At 38.3% G+C, this 19,618-nt stretch overlaps 4 protein-coding genes across 11 annotated transcripts; 1 reads left to right on the top strand and 3 right to left on the bottom strand.

The window, feature by feature from the left end:
- On the top strand, positions 1-7,711 carry LOC106294575 (endoribonuclease Dicer homolog 1). 3 transcript variants are annotated; one of them, XM_013730174.1, is made up of 19 exons: positions 1-237; positions 375-1,527; positions 1,619-2,013; positions 2,091-2,310; positions 2,388-2,560; positions 2,639-2,761; positions 2,860-3,020; positions 3,105-3,338; positions 3,428-3,578; positions 3,676-3,858; positions 3,938-4,099; positions 4,178-4,273; positions 4,343-4,947; positions 5,197-5,294; positions 5,373-5,563; positions 5,637-6,542; positions 6,626-6,790; positions 6,863-7,257; positions 7,344-7,711. In XM_013730174.1, exons 2-19 carry the CDS (start codon positions 381-383, stop codon positions 7,519-7,521), a joined length of 5,583 nt encoding a protein of 1,860 aa, XP_013585628.1. In that variant the 5' UTR covers positions 1-237; positions 375-380; the 3' UTR covers positions 7,522-7,711. The 3 variants fall into 3 exon arrangements, with proteins under 3 accessions (XP_013585628.1, XP_013585627.1, XP_013585626.1); XM_013730173.1 differs by having other exon boundaries at positions 1-286; positions 379-1,527; XM_013730172.1 differs by having other exon boundaries at positions 1-286.
- A 57-nt stretch (positions 7,712-7,768) lies between these two features.
- LOC106294577 (soluble inorganic pyrophosphatase 1) lies at positions 7,769-9,448 on the bottom strand. Of its 2 annotated transcripts, none has more exons than XM_013730176.1 (8): positions 9,353-9,448; positions 9,007-9,121; positions 8,895-8,923; positions 8,639-8,812; positions 8,490-8,555; positions 8,279-8,399; positions 8,096-8,177; positions 7,769-7,996 (listed from the first exon to the last, which is right to left on the bottom strand). In XM_013730176.1, exons 2-8 carry the CDS (start codon positions 9,119-9,121, stop codon positions 7,954-7,956), a joined length of 630 nt encoding a protein of 209 aa, XP_013585630.1. In that variant the 5' UTR covers positions 9,353-9,448; the 3' UTR covers positions 7,769-7,953. The 2 variants fall into 2 exon arrangements, with proteins under 2 accessions (XP_013585630.1, XP_013585629.1); XM_013730175.1 differs by lacking the exon at positions 9,353-9,448 and adding an exon at positions 9,219-9,326.
- Positions 9,449-10,876: 1,428 nt separating this feature from the next.
- LOC106295895 (protein LHY) lies at positions 10,877-14,550 on the bottom strand. Of its 4 annotated transcripts, none has more exons than XM_013731896.1 (9): positions 14,452-14,550; positions 14,226-14,310; positions 13,916-14,099; positions 13,705-13,816; positions 13,560-13,621; positions 12,818-13,024; positions 12,621-12,725; positions 11,571-12,524; positions 10,877-11,497 (listed from the first exon to the last, which is right to left on the bottom strand). In XM_013731896.1, exons 3-9 carry the CDS (start codon positions 13,952-13,954, stop codon positions 11,153-11,155), a joined length of 1,824 nt encoding a protein of 607 aa, XP_013587350.1. In that variant the 5' UTR covers positions 13,955-14,099; positions 14,226-14,310; positions 14,452-14,550; the 3' UTR covers positions 10,877-11,152. The 4 variants fall into 4 exon arrangements, with proteins under 4 accessions (XP_013587350.1, XP_013587351.1, XP_013587352.1 ...); XM_013731897.1 differs by having other exon boundaries at positions 14,285-14,310; XM_013731898.1 differs by lacking the exon at positions 14,226-14,310 and having other exon boundaries at positions 14,452-14,543.
- A 1,930-nt stretch (positions 14,551-16,480) lies between these two features.
- LOC106293044 (WAT1-related protein At1g01070) lies at positions 16,481-19,047 on the bottom strand. 2 transcript variants are annotated; one of them, XM_013728714.1, is made up of 6 exons: positions 18,777-19,047; positions 18,584-18,646; positions 18,288-18,404; positions 17,339-17,744; positions 16,847-16,998; positions 16,481-16,749 (listed from the first exon to the last, which is right to left on the bottom strand). In XM_013728714.1, exons 1-6 carry the CDS (start codon positions 18,977-18,979, stop codon positions 16,599-16,601), a joined length of 1,092 nt encoding a protein of 363 aa, XP_013584168.1. In that variant the 5' UTR covers positions 18,980-19,047; the 3' UTR covers positions 16,481-16,598. The 2 variants fall into 2 exon arrangements, with proteins under 2 accessions (XP_013584168.1, XP_013584169.1); XM_013728715.1 differs by having other exon boundaries at positions 16,681-16,772.
- Positions 19,048-19,618: the final 571 nt, after the last annotated feature.

Here is a 19,618-nt window from a genome sequence, read left to right as displayed (position 1 = left end):
AGTGTGAAGAGGAAGAAGAGTGAAACAGAAACAGAGTAGGGTTCGATAGACCGTGGAATCTCAGAATCACACTCTTTGCTAAGTTTCTTTTGAAGGGTTTTAATTTTCTTGTTTATTTTATTTTTATAAAATCTCTAGGGTTTTGCTTGCTTGCTCTTCCTCGTGACCCTTCTAACCTGGAAGATTGGCGTGCTTCGTACGGTCTATCTAACCCTAATCCTGTCTCTTCTCTCACCCGTAAAGATCTTCCCCTTCTTCAGTTCCTTCTGAGATTTATCTCAAAAAGGTTTAATTTTTAATTGAGTGAGATAGTTATTTTTGTTTTTTGATTTTGATTTTTGATTTTGATTTTTGATTTGATTGGATTATTATAGAAAGGTATGGTAATGGAGGATGAGCGTAGTAATAAGGATGTCAACAAGCCTTCTTACTGGCTAGATGCTTGCGAGGACATCTCTTGCGATCTCATCGACGACCTCGTCTCCGATTTCGATCCTTCCTCCGTCGCCGTCGCTGAGTCCATCGTCAACAACGACTTCTTCGGTGGGATCGATCACATTCTAGACAGTATCAAGAACGGTGGAGGCTTGCCAAACAACGAGGCTCCTCAGTTGAATCCTGGAGATGTTACCAAGGAGAATGGTTTGCAAAAGAGCGGCGTTAAGAGAGACGATAAAGAGGAAGGAGACAAGAACAGGAAGAGAGCTAGAGTTTGTAGTTACCAGAGCGAGAAGAATAGGAAACGGACTCGGAGCTACGAGGATACTGGTGGTGGTCATAACAAGAGAAGAGATGGTTACAATTATTACAGAAGAGACGGTAGAGGCTATTGGGAGAGGGATAAGGTTGGTTCGAACGAGCTTGTTTATCGGTCTGGTACTTGGGAAGCTGATCACGAAAGAGATGTTAAGAAAGAGAGCCGTAGAAAGGGTGATGAGAAGGGAGAGGAGGAGGAGAAGAAGAAGAAGGGTAAGCCTGAAGAGCAACGCAAAGAGAAAGTTGTGGAAGAGCAAGCGAGGCGGTATCAGTTAGATGTGCTTGAACAAGCTAAAGCTAAGAACACGATCGCTTTCCTTGAGACCGGTGCTGGGAAGACACTTATAGCCATTCTCTTGATCAAAAGTGTTCATAAGGATTTAACGAGTCAAAACAGAAAAATGCTCTCTGTGTTCCTGGTTCCCAAAGTGCCTTTGGTTTATCAGCAAGCGGAGGTGATACGTAATCAGACTTGTTTTCAAGTTGGACATTACTGTGGTGAGATGGGGCAAGACTTTTGGGATGCGAGAAGGTGGCAGCGAGAGTTCGAGTCTAAGCAGGTTCTTGTAATGACGGCACAGATTCTGTTGAATATACTGAGGCACAGCATTATCAGAATGGAAGCGATTAATCTACTGATCCTCGACGAGTGTCACCACGCTGTCAAGAAACATCCTTACTCACTTGTGATGTCAGAGTTCTACCACACAACGTCTAAAGATAAAAGACCTGCCATCTTTGGCATGACTGCTTCACCTGTTAATCTAAAAGGTATTTATAGTTTCTTCTTCTATAGATTTTGCTAGTGGATCGAATCTTAGCGACAAAAGCCTGAATATTTTATCTTCTTTTTTGCATATAGGTGTTTCAAGCCAAGTAGATTGTGCGATAAAAATACGAAATCTCGAGACCAAGTTGGATTCTACGGTTTGCACGATAAAAGATCGGAAGGAACTAGAGAAACATGTGCCGATGCCTTCAGAGATTGTGGTGGAGTATGACAAAGCTGCTACAATGTGGTCTTTTCATGAGAAGATAAAGCAAATGATCGCAGCTGTTGAAGAAGCGGCGAAGGCGAGTTCGAGGAAAAGCAAGTGGCAGTTTATGGGGGCTAGGGATGCTGGAGCCAAGGAGGAGCTGAAACAGGTTTACGGCGTCTCCGAGAGAACGGAGAGCGATGGAGCTGCTAATTTGATTCATAAGCTTAGAGCTATTAATTATACTCTTGCTGAGTTGGGTCAATGGTGTGCTTACAAGGTAAAATAAATAAAAAAAGAGAGGAGAAAAAATAGTTTTGTTATTTTATTTGAGATTAATTTTTTTTTTTTATAAAGGTGGCCCAATCGTTTTTGACTGCGTTGCAAAGTGATGAGAGGGTGAATTTTCAAGTGGATGTGAAGTTTCAAGAATCGTATCTCAGCGAGATGGTGTCGCTATTGCAATGTGAGCTTGTGGAAGGAGCTGCTGCTGAAAAGGCGGCCACGGAATGTAGCAAGCCAGTAAATGGTGATGTAAATGATGAGATTGAGGAAGGAGAGCTCCCTGATGATCATGGTTAGTTTTAACCTCGTTCTTACTTAGCTTTTTTTTTATCTGATCCGAGAGAGTATTGACAATGGTAATGGTTATAGTGGTCTCTGGAGGGGAGCACGTTGATGAGGTAATAGGAGCCGCAGTGGCTGATGGGAAAGTTACTCCGAAAGTTCAGTCGCTGATCAAACTACTCCTCAAGTATCAGCACACATCTGATTTTCGTGCTATTGTTTTTGTGGAGAGAGTCGTTGCTGCTTTGGTTCTTCCAAAGGTTAGGATGAAAGTGAATAAACAACTTGATTACATTTTCTACTGTCAATATCTTTGAGCTTTGATTTTTCTTCTTCAGGTTTTAGCGGAGCTGCCTTCTCTTGGTTTCATACGGTGCGCCAGCATGATTGGTCACAATAACAGCCAGGAAATGAAGTCATCTCAAATGCAGGATACAATTTCTAAATTCCGAGATGGCCAAGTATGAATAATTGTCTTTGTTTCCTCTTTAGATCTTTTTGGTAAAAATTAAAAAAGTTTATTTAAACTCCTTTGACATGTCTTTCGCTTGTGATATAGGTGACGCTGTTAGTGGCCACAAGCGTTGCTGAGGAAGGTCTTGATATCAGACAATGTAACGTTGTTATGCGTTTCGACCTTGCAAAGACGGTGCTGGCTTACATTCAGTCTCGTGGTAGGGCAAGAAAGCCTGGTTCAGACTACATACTCATGGTTGAGAGGTACACATGCCTTTTAATCTATTAAAAAAAAGCTTTAAAAATCTACAATTGTTTTTTTTAATGGTCTCCATGTGTTGGTTGCAGGGAAAATGTATCTCACGCAGCATTCTTAAGGAATGCTAGGAATAGTGAGGAGACGCTGCGAAAAGAAGCAATAGAAAGGACTGATCTTAGTCACCTCAAAGATACATCGAGGCTAATCTCCATTGACGCTGTCCCTGGTACAGTTTATAAGGTGGAGACAACTGGTGCCATGGTCAGCCTTAACTCCGCGGTTGGTCTCATACATTTCTACTGCTCTCAGCTTCCCGGTGACAGGTCAGTTTACCGACAACAATGTTCTGTCCGAATGACCTTTCCTCTTGTTCTATGAGATGATGGATTGTTTTATCCTCTTGTGGTCTTAGGTATGCGATTCTTCGTCCTGAGTTCAGCATGGAGAAACATGAAAAGCCTGGGGGACACACCGAGTATTCGTGCAGGCTTCAGCTCCCTTGCAACGCACCATTTGAAATACTCGAGGGTCCTCTTTGTAGTTCAATGCGCCTTGCACAACAGGTGGACTTAATAATTTCTTTAAAAAAAAAAAATCTTATTCGTTTATTCTCTCTCGCTGTTCCATGTTTTTTTAAAGTAATGTTTGTTTGGTATGTAGGCTGTATGTCTAGCTGGTTGCAAGAAACTGCATGAGATGGGTGCTTTTACGGATATGCTGTTGCCGGACAAGGGAAGTGGTCAAGACGCTGAGAAGGCTGACCAGGATGAAGAAGGTGAGCCTGTTCCTGGAACTGCTAGACACAGAGAGTTCTATCCAGAAGGTGTAGCAGATGTACTTAAGGTATAATTTGCAGTAACCTTGTGAATAAAATTGTTAAATGTGGTGACAAAACTTGATTGTTTTTTTCTGCGGTGTACAGGGAGATTGGATATTATCAGGAAAGGAAGTATGTGAGAGCTCAAAGCTATTCCATTTATACATGTACAGTGTTAGATGTGAAGATTCTGGGTCTTCAAAAGATCCATTCTTAACCGAAGTTTCAGATTTCGCGGTTCTTTTTGGCAATGAGCTGGATGCAGAGGTTCTTAATCCTCTCTTTCAGGTTTTGTAGTTGTAGTTGTACCCTTTTGTAATGACTGTTTTGTTTTACTTTTGGCAGGTATTATCGATGTCTATGGATCTTTATGTTGCTCGAGCCATGATCACCAAAGCATCTCTTGTTTTCAAGGGATCACTGGATATTACAGAAAGCCAGGTTTGATTTAAGAATAACCCTTTACATTTGAAAGACTCTTTTATCTTATTATATTATCTTTTTGTGCAGCTATCATCTATTAAAAAGTTTCATGTGAGGTTGATGAGTATCGTCTTAGATGTTGACGTCGAACCCTCCACAACACCATGGGATCCCGCAAAGGCCTACTTGTTCGTCCCCGTGACTGACAGCACGAAAGGGATCAACTGGGAACTAATTGAAAAGATAACTGAGACCACTGTGTGGGACAACCCGCTTCAGAGAGCTCGTCCGGACGTGTACCTCGGGACTAACGAGAGAACTCTTGGTGGGGACAGGAGGGAATATGGGTTTGGTAAACTCCGTAACAACATTGGATTGGGGCAGCAGAAATCTCACCCGACTTATGGTATTAGAGGAGCCGTTGCATCTTTTGATGTCGTGAGAGCTTCTGGATTGTTACCTGTGAGAGAGGAAGTGGAAAGGGATGTATCACAAGGGAAACTGATGATGGCAGATGGGTGCATGGTTGCAGATAATCTAATAGGGAAAATAGTGACAGCCGCACATTCAGGGAAGCGGTTTTATGTGGACTCTATATGCTACGATATGAGTGCAGACACATCATTCCCAAGGAAGGAGGGGTATCTAGGTCCTTTGGAATACAACACTTATGGTGACTACTACAAGCAAAAGTATGTTTTCAATTTTTTTTTTTTTTATTATTTCTAAAGGTTTATTTATAGAGAAGCAGTCTACTAATACTTTTCTGTTATTTATGAGGACTTACATGGCCTCAGTTCACCTCCTGTGTTGTGCAAGACTAAGAAGCAAAGCATGTCTGTGTATATCATTTGTAATATAAGGCATGCTTTTCTTCTTCTTCTTGCACAACCTGAGGTAGTAACTGGGGCTATCAAGTCTTATCCTTTTGTATCTATTAGGTATGGAGTTGATTTAAACTGTAAGCAACAACCTTTGATCAAAGGACGAGGTGTCTCGTATTGCAAGAACCTTCTTTCTCCTCGGTTTGAACAGTCAGGTACTAAGAAATTTATTCTCTTGAAAATTTATTGGTTTTTAATCGGTAGATTAACACACTTAAAAATTGCAATTAAAGGTGAATCTGAGACGATACTTGATAAGACATATTACGTGTTTCTACCACCTGAACTATGCGTGGTGCATCCGCTTTCGGGTTCACTAGTCCGAGGTGCTCAGAGGTTGCCCTCTATAATGAGAAGAGTTGAGAGCATATTGCTCGCTGTTCAACTTAAAAACTTGATTAGTTATCCTATTCCAACTTCAAAGGTATTGTTTTGTTTATTATTGTGATTAGTTACAATCTTGTTGTTACTAATCATTTGTTTATATATATGTGTAGATTCTGGAAGCCTTGACTGCAGCCTCGTGTCAGGAGACGTTCTGCTACGAGAGAGCAGAGCTCTTAGGAGACGCGTATCTGAAATGGATCGTTAGTCGTTTTCTGTTTCTCAAGTACCCGCAGAAGCACGAGGGTCAGCTCACAAGGATGAGACAGCAAATGGTCAGCAACATGGTTCTTTACCAGTACGCTCTTCTCAAAGGACTCCAGTCATACATCCAAGCGGATCGTTTCGCACCTTCTAGGTGGTCTGCTCCCGGCGTGCCTCCCGTTTACGACGAGGACACGAAAGACGGAGGAGGAGGATCTTCCTTCTTCGACGAAGAGCAGAAACAAGCCTCCTCCGAGGACGTGTTTGAAGACGGGGAGATGGAGGACGGTGAGCTAGAGGGTGACTTGAGCTCTTACCGAGTCCTATCTAGCAAGACCTTGGCTGATGTCGTCGAAGCTTTGATCGGTGTTTACTACGTGGAAGGAGGTAAAGCTGCGGCGAACCATTTGATGAAATGGATTGGGATCCACGTGGAGGATGATCCGGAAGAGACCGAAGGGGCGGTTAAACCGGTTAGCGTTCCGGAGAGCGTGCTCAAGAGCATAGACTTTGTTGGTTTAGAGAGAGCTTTAAAGTACGAGTTCGCGGAGAAAGGTCTTCTTGTGGAAGCGATAACACATGCTTCGAGACCGTCTTCGGGTGTTTCGTGTTACCAGAGGTTAGAGTTTGTTGGTGACGCGGTGTTGGATCATCTTATTACAAGACACTTGTTTTTCACGTACACGAGCCTTCCTCCTGGAAGGTTAACTGATCTTCGAGCTGCTGCGGTTAACAACGAGAACTTTGCTCGTGTTGCGGTTAAACATAAGCTCCACTTGTACCTTCGTCACGGCTCTAGCGCCCTAGAGAAACAGGTAACAGAAAAATAAAACAAAACCATTTGTTTTCAAACAATTACAAAAACCTTTTTAATTTTGTTTTTCTTTCTGTTTTTCAGATTCGAGAGTTTGTGAAGGAAGTTCTAACCGAGTCTTCTAAACCGGGGTTTAACTCGTTTGGTTTAGGAGACTGTAAAGCTCCAAAGGTTCTTGGAGATATAGTTGAATCCATTGCAGGTGCTATTTTTCTTGATAGTGGAAGAGACACAAGTGCTGCTTGGAAGGTTAGTTATTTATTTCAGTTTAAATTCGTTTATTTATTTTATTGACTTTAAAAAAAAAAAAAAATTCTTTAGGTTTTTCAACCTTTGCTACAACCAATGGTGACGCCAGAGACACTTCCGATGCATCCGGTACGAGAGCTGCAAGAGCGTTGCCAGCAGCAGGCAGAAGGGTTAGAGTACAAAGCGAGCCGGAGTGGTAACACGGCGACTGTGGAAGTTTTCATCGACGGTGTTCAAGTGGGAGTGGCGCAGAATCCTCAGAAGAAAATGGCTCAGAAGCTAGCGGCGAGGAACGCACTGGCAGCTTTGAAAGAGAAAGAGATAGCTGAGTCAAAAGAGAAGGCGGCAAACGGGAATGCAGGAGATGAGAGTGAGAATGGGAACAAGAAGAATGGGAATCAGACGTTTACGAGACAGACGTTGAATGATATTTGCTTGAGGAAGAATTGGCCAATGCCGTCTTACAGGTATGACAAACTGTTGTGTAAATTGCAATGATTTTGGGTTTTTGCTTTAAGTGTTTCTTATGAGGTTTGTGGTGAATGTATTGTAGATGTGTGAAGGAAGGAGGACCGGCGCATGCAAAGAGGTTTACATTTGGGGTAAGAGTGAATACAAGCGATAGAGGATGGACTGATGAATGTATTGGAGAGCCCATGCCGAGTGTTAAGAAGGCTAAAGATTCTGCTGCTTCTCTTCTTCTTGAGCTTCTAAATAAAACTTATTCTTGATTTCATAGAGTTTAAATATTGGTGGATTTGGTCACTTGTTGTATGATGATGTGTTGTCTAAAGTCTAAATTTAATCTTTATTATGTTGTGTTAAAAGCTTAAACAAATGGGATGTGTAGTGCCCTTTAAACTTTATGGGTCATATCTTTGTTTCATTTAAAATTTTATTACTTGTGTGATTTTAATTTAATGTACAAGGAAAAAAATGTTTCATTGAAGGTATTTGTATTTCTATGTAGAATTTATATGAACCAAACGTTAAAATGCCCCAAAGAAGATTTAAAACAAAATTATTGAGTTACACAAGGAGAAAATGATAAAAATCCAAAGTCAACAAGAAAATGCAGAGAAAGTATCAATTTTGCTTCTTATTATATCATTGAAAGAAACAGAAACAAAGACGTTGCAGAAATGTTCCGAGGAGAAGAAGCTTCAACGTCTCAGGGTATGGAGAATGTATTCAGCATAAAGGTCCCTGTCATTGAAAAACCAAAACCCATGTACTTGCTTTAGAACTTGAAAAGGCTGTAAGAAAGTTTGGTTCTTAAGTGGAGAAACATATATAGACACTTACATTGAGTACTGGATAGCTTCAATAGCTTTCTCAGATGGCAGGAAATCATTAACTGCAACTTCCTTGTTCTCATTCTTCTTGTCTATTGAGAGAGAGATATATATGTTAAATGGAAAACCTAAGACTTCTTGAGAACTTAATAGACAGAGAGACGAACAAGAAGGAAGAAAAAAAAAAGGATACAGTCTTCAAAGAAACGACGGATCTCAGAGAGACGGTGAGGAGGAAGTTCTTTGATGTCAGTGTAATGCTTGTACTCAGGGTCATCAACACAAACTGCAATGATCTTGTCATCTTTCTCACCCTAAACGAAAGAAAAACAAGCATCATTTTAAAGCAAACCTCATTGGTTTTGAGAAGAAGGAAAATAAACAAGAAACTTTAATTTAATTACCTGATCAATCATAGGCATTAATCCAATAGCTCGGGCACGCAGGAAACAACCTGGAAGCACCGGTTCCTACACAAAATTTTGTTAAACTGAGTGAGAGATGTAAAAACAATATATGGTAATAAAAAGGAAAAGAAAAGAGTGAGAGATACCTGCATGATGACTAATACATCAATAGGGTCATTGTCTTCACAAAGTGTGCGAGGGACGAAACCATAGTTGTGAGGGTAAACAACTGATGAGTAGAGAATACGATCCACCTTGATGAGTCCAGTCTTTTTGTCAAGTTCATATTTGACCTTGCTTCCCTTTGTGATCTCAACCACCTAATGTTCAGGAATGATTCAAGCAATCTAATAAAAGTGATTATTCAAGTATCTAGCTAATTAAAACAAAAAAAAAACTTACCACGTTGAAAATCTGTGGAGCTCCAGGGCCTACGAAGATTTTATCAAGATTTAGTTCCAAAAAGACAAAACAAGAAAAGGGCATTAGAGATTGAATCTCATGTTTCTTTTACCAATCTCAAGATCGTGCCAGGGATGAGCAGCTACGGAGCGTCTAGACAAGGAAGAGAGGATCCTCTCATTAAGACGAGGAGCAGGTCGCTGGTTCTCCTTCGTTTCCTCAGTCATCTGTTGTCAAAATCACATTTTTTAAACGTTTTCATCACTCCAATGAGCGTAAAGAGACCAACTTTAATTGGAAAAGTGAATCAATAATCATATTTACTAAAGATCTGAGTTTGCTTCTCAATAAACCCGATGGATGAGTTTGAGATTTGGAGCAAAACCCAGATGAGCAAACTTCGAAAAGCATCTAACTTTGAGATCTAAAGAACAAAAGATGAAAAGAAACATACATACCTTTGGAGTCGAAAAGGGAGAAACTTTGGGAGAGGAGTAATTAAAAAAAAAAAAAAAAAAAAAAAAAAGTTAAAGCGCGGTGGTGGTGGTGGTGTGGAAAACGGAAATGCAGCTAAAGCGTTTTAAGGTGTATTTATATATACGAGCAGCAGCCGAGATTCGCGGATCAAAACTTTTCTATAAATCGTTACACTATTGAGTACCTGAGTATTAATGTATAAATATTTTTCATTTGCTTTCACTATTTGGTTGGTTTCGCGTTGACATGAAAACAATAATTAAGTAACAGTTTTATAATTTATTAACGTGGTTGGGTTATGGCAGAGAGTGAAATGATGTCACGATGGAGAATGATTATACTACGACATTTTTTTATTAATTCTTCAGAGTTAGATTACGCATTATATTCAGCAAAACGTATGTTCTTATCGTGTAACAACTAGGCCTAGGCATAAAATCCGGAACCCGAAATTCGAACCGAACCCGAACCGAAAAATCCGATCCGTTATCCAACCCGAAACGTAAAAATACCCGAACGGATCTTGTAGGGTGGTACAAAAAATATCCGAACCCGAAGTGTTATTAACCAAACCCGAACGGGTAACCCGAAAAATCCGAAATTAATAGTCAATATAAATATTTTGAAATATATATAAGTATTCAAGTATTCCAATTATTAAATTCAATATTTGTGGTGATATTATATATAATAATAAATATTAAAATTCTAATAGATGCTTTAAGTACACAATTAGTTATAAATATGTATTTTATAATTGGCTCATTGAAATAAAAAGTCTATACTCTCGGTAAGGCAATACATATTGTTTACAAATGATGTTTGTTTTCATGCTTGATTTAACATTTTATTGTTATTTTATCAATTTTATATGTGATAGATTAATTTTTATTTAATTTAGATGTTTTTCTTTATGTTTTACTTCAAAAAATTTGTTTTTTACTTTGGTTATATCCGAACCGAACCGATATAACCCGAATCCGTACGATATATGATTACTTTATAGGTTTTATGATGCAATACAATTTTGAACCGAACCCGAAGTGTTATTATCCGAACCTGACCCGTACTAATAAAATTTTAGTATGAGACCTAGAAGCGTAAACCCGAAAATCCGAAAACCCAAAAAATTCGACCCGAATGCTAACGGATACCCGAACGTTCAGTCCCAATAACAACAATGATTTTAATGGATGGTAAAATCTGAAATTGTAAGATTACACACTACATTTACATAAGAGAGTTTCAGAAGTTGCAAATTATGGGCCACGAGCTATCCTTATAATATGAAAATGTTGTATGTTGGCCCAGTAGTGAAGAACTATTATTAAGCCCATCCGGATACATTTGGGGGCAATGGGCAGGCACCTTCTTTCAAGTCAAAGCAATGGAATCAACACCACACCACAGACAAAACATTCAAAGTTGATACTTCTGTACAATTCATCTTTTATCATTCTAAACTATTTATGATCTCATAAAATATCCAGAGTTCAAAAATGACAAACAGACACAAAACATAGATCCATTGCTTCGCGGTTAATTAACAGTAACAGTAACAGCAGCAGACACAAACACAACAGAGACAAGGGACAAGACATGTAGATGGAGTAGTAGTAGTAATATGGTACATGGATTGACATGAACAAAGAACCGTTCAGATGGATCTATAAAAGATTAAAAAAAAAAAAAACAAGTCTCTTTCATTGACTAACACTTGATTTAAAAGATATTTGGTAAAAACAGATTTTTATTTTACCTCAAAAGTCTTGTTGTTGTTGTTATGTTGAAGCTTCTCCTTCCAATCGAATCCTCTTGCAGACTTTTTCATCGCTTTCATTGTTTGCGTTCCCATCTTGGCTCTCTTTCGCCTCCATTGAACATCTCTTGTATGGCTTAAACCCTGATTGTCTCGTTTTAAGGCTCTTCCCCGTTCCATCACCTATCATTACTACTCCACTCTCTTGGTCTGCATCACAAGAATCTTGAATCTTGTTGATATCAGGAGCCATCGGCATTGACGTGTCACTTTGCTTCCCATTCACATTCTCTGCAGCCACTTGAGGAGGTGAAAAGCTCTGAGGCAATCTCTGTCTTGCAAAGAGAGCCTGAAACGCTTTACGACCCTGAAACAAAGATTGTAGTGTTAATTTCAAAAGAAAAACTCTCTGCAAAATGTTGTTCTTTGTTTTTGCTTACCCCTTGGGAGACTTCTTTCCACGAATCAGTAGTTTGGTTGTTGTTGTTGTCTCTGATTTTACTCCGACGGTTGCTCAACTCAATAACACTTGGCTGCTGGTTTGCATCTGCCTCCTTCACATCCTCGTTATCTTTCTCCATCTTATCTAAGGCATCTGTTTCCGCGTCACTCCCTGAAGGTGTGTTTGACCCACACGATGAGCGGTCCACCAGCTTTTTCTTTGGGGAAGCGTTTGGATCATGCAAAGCAGCAGCAGCAGCAGCAGCATCAACAACAACTTCCTCCTTGTCACCATTTGTCTTTGAGCCAGCGTTTAGCTTGGTTACTCCAGTCTCTTCTGAATCGTCGGATGATGAAGCTGGAGATTTTGAAGCCATTTTTTTATCTTGCAGAGCTGTGTTTTGTTTCTCCAGCGGTAGTTGATCATTTTCAACGGTATCCATTTTATCCATAGCTGGAGTTGGAACTGCAAAGGTTGGTAATGGAAGGCAAGTGACTGGAGCAGGAGGAGCACATACAGGAATAAGTCCATGAGAAGCCCACCAAGCAGTTGCAGCAGCTACCGTAGCAGCAGCGATGGCAGCTATACTTGGAGGAGAGGAGCTCATTTGCGTTGATGAATCTCCTCCCGAGTTCCCGACGTTGGAATAGGGCCAGACCGAAGCAGCGAATGTGGCTGCGGCATGAGCTGCAGGATTCTGTAGGAGGCTTGAGATAATGAGATTGGGGAAAGTAGAGGAGAAGTGGAGAAACGAATCGTGGGAAGGGCACGCAGGAAACGCCTGTTGAGAAGTAGTTGTAGTAGCAGATGATGTTGTGGTAGCTGGAAGATTCACGTGCCCGTGAACACGATCTCCCATAGGACAAAACATCAAGTCTTGAGAGACCATACCTGGGGGATGAAACTGAGTGTTCACATTTGACGCCTTACTTGTTCCATTATCGGCACTTTCCTGCTCAAAATCAAAATAGAACAAGTTTTATTCTTACATGCTATTGAGCTTATAATACAGCAAACTCATCATGTTCTTGGACTACAAGTTGTATACCTTTCTTAGAGACGGTTGAGTAACTTTCTTTGGTAAGGGACATTTGTTTACAGTAGAAACCCCTGAGCAGTTATCATCTTGATTTTCTTTCCCATTTGATGTTTCCTAAACCATAAAAAAAAAAAAAAAAAACATAACAAAACTATCACAAGAAGAAAAGCCAAAATGATAGAAGAGAAAAAGAGAGAAGAATAAACCTCAGAGATGGGCACTGTTTCCAAATCCAAGAAAGCCTGGTTACATTGTGAAGAAGAGGCTGAGGATACAAGTTTTGCTGATGGGCCATTGTTGCCAGGTTTACGAGGATAAGGAGTATTGGGTTTCCTTTTAGGACGAGGAGGTGGGATCTCTATGTTGAGAGCTTGACAAACAGGAATGCCTTTAGCTTCTGCCTCTTTCTCCAGCTGAAAGAGTTGAACCATTACTGTTAGTTTTTTTTTGGTTCCAACCTGGAGATGGTAAATGCAACCCTGAGACTCTTGAGGTTAAAAAGAGTCTTTATACTGACCCGAATTGTACGGGGGTAGACAAGACAGTTACTTCATTTCCTGTCCTATAGGGCCAACCGGCCAAGGAGGTTTGGTTTTTCCATTTGGAATGGCTAAAAGAGTCCATGCAATCTCATTATTTCATCCGACTTTACTGAGTATGTGAGACACTTATGTTATGCATATGCAATGCTATTTTTTGGTTACTATAGACCAGTGTTATGGTCCAGATAATGAAGCTATAATCTAAGGGTAAGTTTTGAAACAAGGTAAAGCCTGCTGCTATCCAACACACTATAGTTGAAGCAATGTAGAAAAACAGAACCATAGAAAAACCAGGCAACGTCTAAAACATGGTCACCAATTAAATTATATTGATCGGTCATTATCTCTCACTACCAACCAGTTGTATCTTCTTCACTAAATAGAAGATTCGGAAGGATGAGCTTACCTTTGTGAAGAACTTTTGTGCATGACTTCTGATCTGAACAGCAGTCTTTGTCCCAATATGTTCTGCACACACAAGAAAAGAGAGAGATAACTTTTGGAAAATATTAAATTTAATAAAATAGATACAGAAGATAACAATAGTAGACCTTCTATACGTTGCCAGGCCCTTCCATAAAGCCTCAAGGCTTCAAGAAACCTATCATGCTCATCCTCTGTCCATCGTTCCCGCTGCTTTGTAATAGTATACGGCTTTCTTGCCTTTTCATTCACAAAAAACAAACCAAATCTTCACTCACACAACAACGAGAAGAATCCAAAAAATCTCAAACCTGGACAATCTTTTAAGCACCAAAATACCTTGGTTAATAACTCATCTCCGGATGTATTTGTATCCATCAGAACCGGATCTTAGCAGCTTTCTCCGCTGCTTCAAATCCCTCTCTAGTGTAACAAAGAAACCATCTTTGATCCCCTCCAAATAGCAAAGCCCTGTTGTGAATGATTCTAACTGAAAAGTAACCTCTTTAAGATTCTAAAGCAACTGCAAAAAAAAAAGAGAAAGAGACTATGAGAAATATTTTATCCACACCACCAAAGATCATATTAGTAAAAAGAAAAAGAGAGAGAGAGATTTAGAAATGAAAGGAGAAATCTTTGAAAAGTCCACCGTGTGAAACAGAGTAGCAGAACTCAAAAGAATCCCCTTTTACTTCTCAAAAGTCTCACCCAAATGAATCCATCGCATCCAAAACCTTTTTAAAAAACCATCACAAACCCCTCAAAATCAGTAATCTAAAACAACTTAGAGCTCTCTAATAATCTATTTCTGAGCTACAAAACAGTGATTTTCAGATGCAACCTTATAAATTGCTAATAATGTAAATTAAACATACCCTTGAGAGTAGCCATCATTTGAGGAACAATCCGAAAATAGAAACTAGATCATCTCACCAGAGAAACAATCAAATCGGAAAGAAAAAAAAAACTATACTTTTATGTTTTAGCAGAGCTGGAGAAGAGATAGAGAAGAAGGAAGAAGATAAGTGAAGGAAGGAAGGAAGACTGTTTTAGGGTGAAGAAGACTGTAAGAAGAAGAAAGCCAGAATCAATCTCAGCCACAACATTTTTTTCCTTCCTTTTTTTCGGTTTTACTTATTTTTTTATTTGCGGCTGAAACAGCACGAAGGGTATAAATGGAAAAAACAGAACTCATTGGAGATCGACACGTGGTGAGATTGTAGTGGCGGTTCGCTGCGCTTTTTCGTATCTCCCAACTCGCTTCTCTGTGAGCCATAAAAGCGAGCGTGGGGTCCATCAGACTTACGTGTCGGTTTCCCGGTTATAGGTAGAGCAAGTGGGAGTAGTGATGTGTACGGTGCCAGCTGGGATGGTCTACAAATCCCCATACGTGTCGGTTTTCTAAAGACGCTTCTACAAGGGCCGATTTATATGGGCTTGTAAAAGAGCCTGATGTATATCTGTAATTTTCAGTTCATGGGGAAACTTTTTTCCTGGGAGCCCATTCTGTAAGGGTGTTCCAATATAAAACATCGGGCTTGCTACAAGTAAGGGTGTTCCATATAAATTATCCTTAAGGAAGTCCAATATTTTCTATTGTTGTGACTTTATAGTTTGCAGCCGTATTTTAGAACATAAATATCGGTGGTTTCTAAAGGACGTTTTTGAGGCTTCACTGATGCGTGGGCCCTATAAAAATTTTAAAAACAGTTCACAAAATCACGAAATAAAAATCGGTCTTTGGAGAATTTTTGCACTGTTTGCAGGCTCCTGACATGTGGCGGACCACGATTGGTTTATTTTATTTTTTATTTTTTTAAAAAAGCACCAGGGTTTTACATTATCATGGACTTATGTCTTTTCTGGGGACAAAGCTACTATTTTACTCTTTAGTTTCAAAGAATACTAGATCTCGATCCGCGCAACCGCGCAGGTTTTTGTTTTCATTTATTTTTATATAAATATTTTGTTTTCAATTCTAAATTGGTATATATTATAATATATATGTGACTATCAATTTTTAAAACATAATAAGTTTACGGTATATATTTTTCATTGAATAGATTGTTTCAAACTTTCACATGTATTTGTATCTTCTTCTATATATATATTTTCGGATTATTATTTCATTGTTAAAATCGTAACTATATATATAAATATTAGTAAAATGTTATTTTATTATCATATTCAAAGATATTGTAACATTTCACAAATTTAGAAAGTTTTAAAAAAATTAAACTTTTCGCTTCATAGATTTATATTATCGAGTAAATAATTAAACATTTAATTTTTGTTTAATTTTAAAATAAACTATATAGTTTAAAATTTGTTTTCATTAGTTTCAGGTAGTAAATATTAATCATTGTTAATATGATTTTTGTTATTTAAAAAAAAATCTTTATAATTTTAAAAGTTAACATCGACAAATATTTAACATATGGAAGTATAGTATTACAACATTATATTATATATATTTAATTTATATTATCTATAAATTCAATGGATCATCTATTATTTAAATTCAATTCTTGATAGCTCAATAAAAATTTCTGGTATGTCCAAAATTTAAATGATAAGATTAGAGATTAAATGTAACATGACTTTTTAGGAATAAGTCCATTAGGTCTATTTTAAAAAAAAAAATCATACATGAATCAAGATTGTTACTTCTGTTTTAATATATAAGATATGTTACTATTTAGATTCTGGTCGTATGTCTTTTCTGGAGACAAAGCTACTATTTTACTCTTTAGTTTCAAAGAATATATGTCTGCTTTTTAGTGCATTCCACCTGTTTATGCAATGGTAAAGCACAGTTTTTCTTTTTAATTCTTTATAGGAACCGGAGAATTTATGCGGATTTGATTAGGGCAAATGATATTATTAAATAAACAATAATATATACATACTTCACAACTTATCTCTGCGTTGATTTTTGGAGTTCTAGACTTCAAATAACAATATTCTCTCGCTCGCACTAGAACAATTATTTGATATATGCCAATAACAATAGTACGTAAACTTAAACGGGCGACTTAGAGTCGTTATCATTATTAACATTTTGGTCTTGGTTGTCCACCCGAGGAGGCAATGTAGTTGATGCTTCCGTTTCATTGTTCTTACCCCACAAGAACACGTAGAGACCCATCACTGCCACTGCTGATCCAATTACGCTATAACAACCAAAGTTCAAAAGCTGTAGTTAATTAGTGTTGCTTTGAGCATGGACATACGTAAGATATATGAAATAACAAAACAATTTGAAATTACCTGCCGAGGTATAAAGGAGTGTGTAAGATGAGGAAATCGAATAGAGTAGCTGAAATAAGAGTAATTGGAGTGAATGTTGATGCGAAAACCGCTCCTAGTTTCTTTATCCCCCATGTTGTTGCTACCGTCGACATTGCTTGTCCTACCACTCCCTGCAATTAATACGTGTATATGATAAGAGTACTTTATATAAGTTTTTAGACAACTTCTTTCAAATATTTTGACAAACATGTTATTGGAACAGATAATATTATGTTAAGACAGTGACAGTCACCCAATTACGATGACAGAAACAGAGAATGTCATCAACTTAGTGGTGGTTAGTTAAATTTATTTAATATTTATAAACTCAAGGTATTATATATCTATAAGTAAAGTAATATTATATAAAACTCTTCAAGGTTTTGCATAGCTATCTTGTAATTTATTAACTGAATAACTTAAATATATATATTTGACCAAAAATATATTTTAAATAAAATATTAACTTACAGCGTATAGGATGACAATAAGCACGAATTTGTCACCGATGACCCAATCATGAGCGTCTCTGCCCTTGTAAAGACTCAAGAGAGCACATTGGAACGCCGCAAAAACCGACATGAGACAGGTGCTCGAGTATTTGCAAGGGTACTTAATGCTTAGATTCCCTTGAAACAGCATCCATAGAGACAGCAGCGTGGTTCCAATGGTTAAGTAAAGACATCCAAGAAGCCAGTTCTTGGTTTTGTCTTGATCGTTGTCGTTGTGGTCATGAACAGCTTCTTTGTGAGAGTGAGGGTTTGATATTTGAGGGCCTTTATAGAATGTCAAGAACAAAGCTCCACTTATGCATATTAGAGTTCCCAGGATCTTCAACATTCCTGCTTTGGTCTTTAGATTCCTTACATTTTCAGTCCTAAAAAGTTGTTACGTAAGTTTATATGATAAGTAATTTATCAAGAATAGAAGTGATATCTCAAAAAAATTGTCTCTAGCTTTACAAGAAAAAACGAACCTAGACCGACGTGTGAATAGTAGGCAACAAAAAAAAAACTCAACATAAAATAGTATTTACTTTAAACTCAAATGATAGATATTATATTCCATCTGATATATTCAACGAATCGTGTTCCGCATCCTTTTATCAAAGTTTATAAAAATGCGACGTCTAGCTAAAAAAAGACCTTTACCAAGAAAAGCTATAGAAAGGAGCTCAGCTGGATGTAGTTTACGTGTAGTTAAGGTAATTGAATGGAAATCTAATCATAGAGCACAAAAATCAAATTTCAAAAGTTATTTCCTTAAAACTGGTAGCACTTTATTAGTATTATTCCAGTTAATTAAGAGAATAATTTATGAATAAAAATAGAAAATATTATAACATATAGTATCATATAGTATGTATTACGTCAAATATTATACACTAAATAATAAAGAAGCTAGATGGTTCCATCAGTACCTGAAAATAAGGGCCAAAGTGAAGGTGATTGCAGGCAACATGCTTACCAAAGCACACGAAACAGTTGCTGACGTGTAGGACAGACCAAGCAAAAAGAAAAATTGCATAAGACTTGCCCTGCCAATTTTAATCCCAAAAATAAATTAACAAACAATTATATATGTTTGGAGCTTATGATTTTTAAATCTTACTTGAAAGAGAAACATTTTTAACAGAAAATAAAAATCAACGTAGTATGATGATAACATAAATAAGAATAAATTAAAAATGGACGACAAAGATTTGGGAGGACAAACCCGAGCAGACCGCTGATGAAATGATCGACCAATAACCTAAATGTTAGCTCCGGTCTTGTTTTCCTGTTACCAATAATACATAACTTTTAGAGAAATTTTGTCGTTTCTATTTTTAATGAGATAACTGGGAGAAAACCAGAAATAACACATAAACAGGAGACAACTCGTTGTATCTAACTCTTAAGTATCGAACCTTTCCAAGATATAAGCGAAGGGAGCTAGAATTAAAGCGGAAATAGCCATTCGATAAGCACCAATAACCATGTGGTTCACACCAACATCAAGAGCTTTCTTCACAAGTGCATTCACTGAACCCATCGCTACGTTAGATATCACCATTACTATAACCGGAGACCACTCCTCGATTACTCTCACTCCTTTCATCTCTTCACCCATCTCTCTCTCTCTAAATATATACGTGAGTTTGTGTGTGTGTGTGTGTTAGAGAGAGATAAGACCCAATGTGCTTTGAGTTTGGCAACCACAAACCTTCCCATATATATAGGGAAATGTTTATCCGCTTGTTTACACATTGGACTTATTTTGACGTTAACCATGAAATATTGTATATAATATATTAATTTCCTTAATCAATCTTTTTTTTTACTCAAATTGATTTTAGATAAATAAAAAGGACAAAGCCCATCAACCTTACAAAGACCCACGACCAACCAACACAAAGGTCCAAGGTCCAATCCGAAAACCACAAAACATACAAAGCAAGATGGGCTTGAGCCCACTCAAAGCCCATCAACCTGCCGAAACCCTAAACACTGTCGGTCATTATCTCTTCCGCCTCCATGCAAACGGCGTCGCCAGAATCTGAAATGAGTGTCACCGGAAACAAGCTCACGGTCGCAACAAAGGTGGTCCTCTACCGAGATCTTCCATCGGACATACCAAGATCTCATCAGGACCACCAATTGAAGCTGCACGTGACACCTTCGCCTCAGCCTGACCGCCGCCGCATCGCACCTTCGTCGGAGCATCTCTTTCGACTCGCCGGAGCTCGTAAAATACCGAGCCTCCACTGAA

Source organism: Brassica oleracea, chromosome C5 (genome assembly GCF_000695525.1).
Source record: "Brassica oleracea var. oleracea cultivar TO1000 chromosome C5, BOL, whole genome shotgun sequence".
Lineage (NCBI taxonomy): Eukaryota > Viridiplantae > Streptophyta > Magnoliopsida > Brassicales > Brassicaceae > Brassica > Brassica oleracea.
Note: the sequence above shows the minus strand (reverse complement) of the source record. Positions and strands in the feature narration are given on the sequence as shown.

Bases quoted from the DNA above. Each gene is read 5' to 3' on its own strand.
- LOC106294577 (XM_013730175.1), bottom strand. From the start codon at position 9,305: ATGCTTTTCGAAGTTTGCTCATCTGGGTTTTGCTCCAAATCTCAAACT. The intron at 8,813-8,894 runs GTAAGTTTTTTT...CCTGAACATTAG, and splicing joins CTCCACAGATTTTCAACGTG to GTGGTTGAGATCACAAAGGG. The intron at 8,556-8,638 runs GTATCTCTCACT...AATTTTGTGTAG, and splicing joins ATGTATTAGTCATCATGCAG to GAACCGGTGCTTCCAGGTTG.
- LOC106295895 (XM_013731896.1), bottom strand. From the start codon at position 13,954: ATGGATACAAATACATCCGGAGATGAGTTATTAACCAAG. The intron at 13,622-13,704 runs GTCTACTATTGT...TTGTGTGTGCAG, and splicing joins GGCCTGGCAACGTATAGAAG to AACATATTGGGACAAAGACT. The intron at 11,498-11,570 runs GTAAGCAAAAAC...TCTTTGTTTCAG, and splicing joins GGAAAGAAGTCTCCCAAGGG to GGTCGTAAAGCGTTTCAGGC.
- LOC106293044 (XM_013728714.1), bottom strand. From the start codon at position 18,979: ATGGGTGAAGAGATGAAAGGAGTGAGAGTAATCGAGGAGTGGTCTCCG. The intron at 18,405-18,583 runs GTTTGTCCTCCC...TAAAATTGGCAG, and splicing joins TTCATCAGCGGTCTGCTCGG to GGCAAGTCTTATGCAATTTT. The intron at 17,745-18,287 runs GTACTGATGGAA...ACAACTTTTTAG, and splicing joins ACTTTGGCCCTTATTTTCAG to GACTGAAAATGTAAGGAATC.
- LOC106294575 (XM_013730174.1), top strand. From the start codon at position 381: ATGGTAATGGAGGATGAGCGTAGTAATAAGGATGTCAACAAGCCTTCT. The intron at 2,311-2,387 runs GTTAGTTTTAAC...TAATGGTTATAG, and splicing joins AGAGCTCCCTGATGATCATG to TGGTCTCTGGAGGGGAGCAC. The intron at 5,564-5,636 runs GTATTGTTTTGT...ATATATGTGTAG, and splicing joins ATCCTATTCCAACTTCAAAG to ATTCTGGAAGCCTTGACTGC.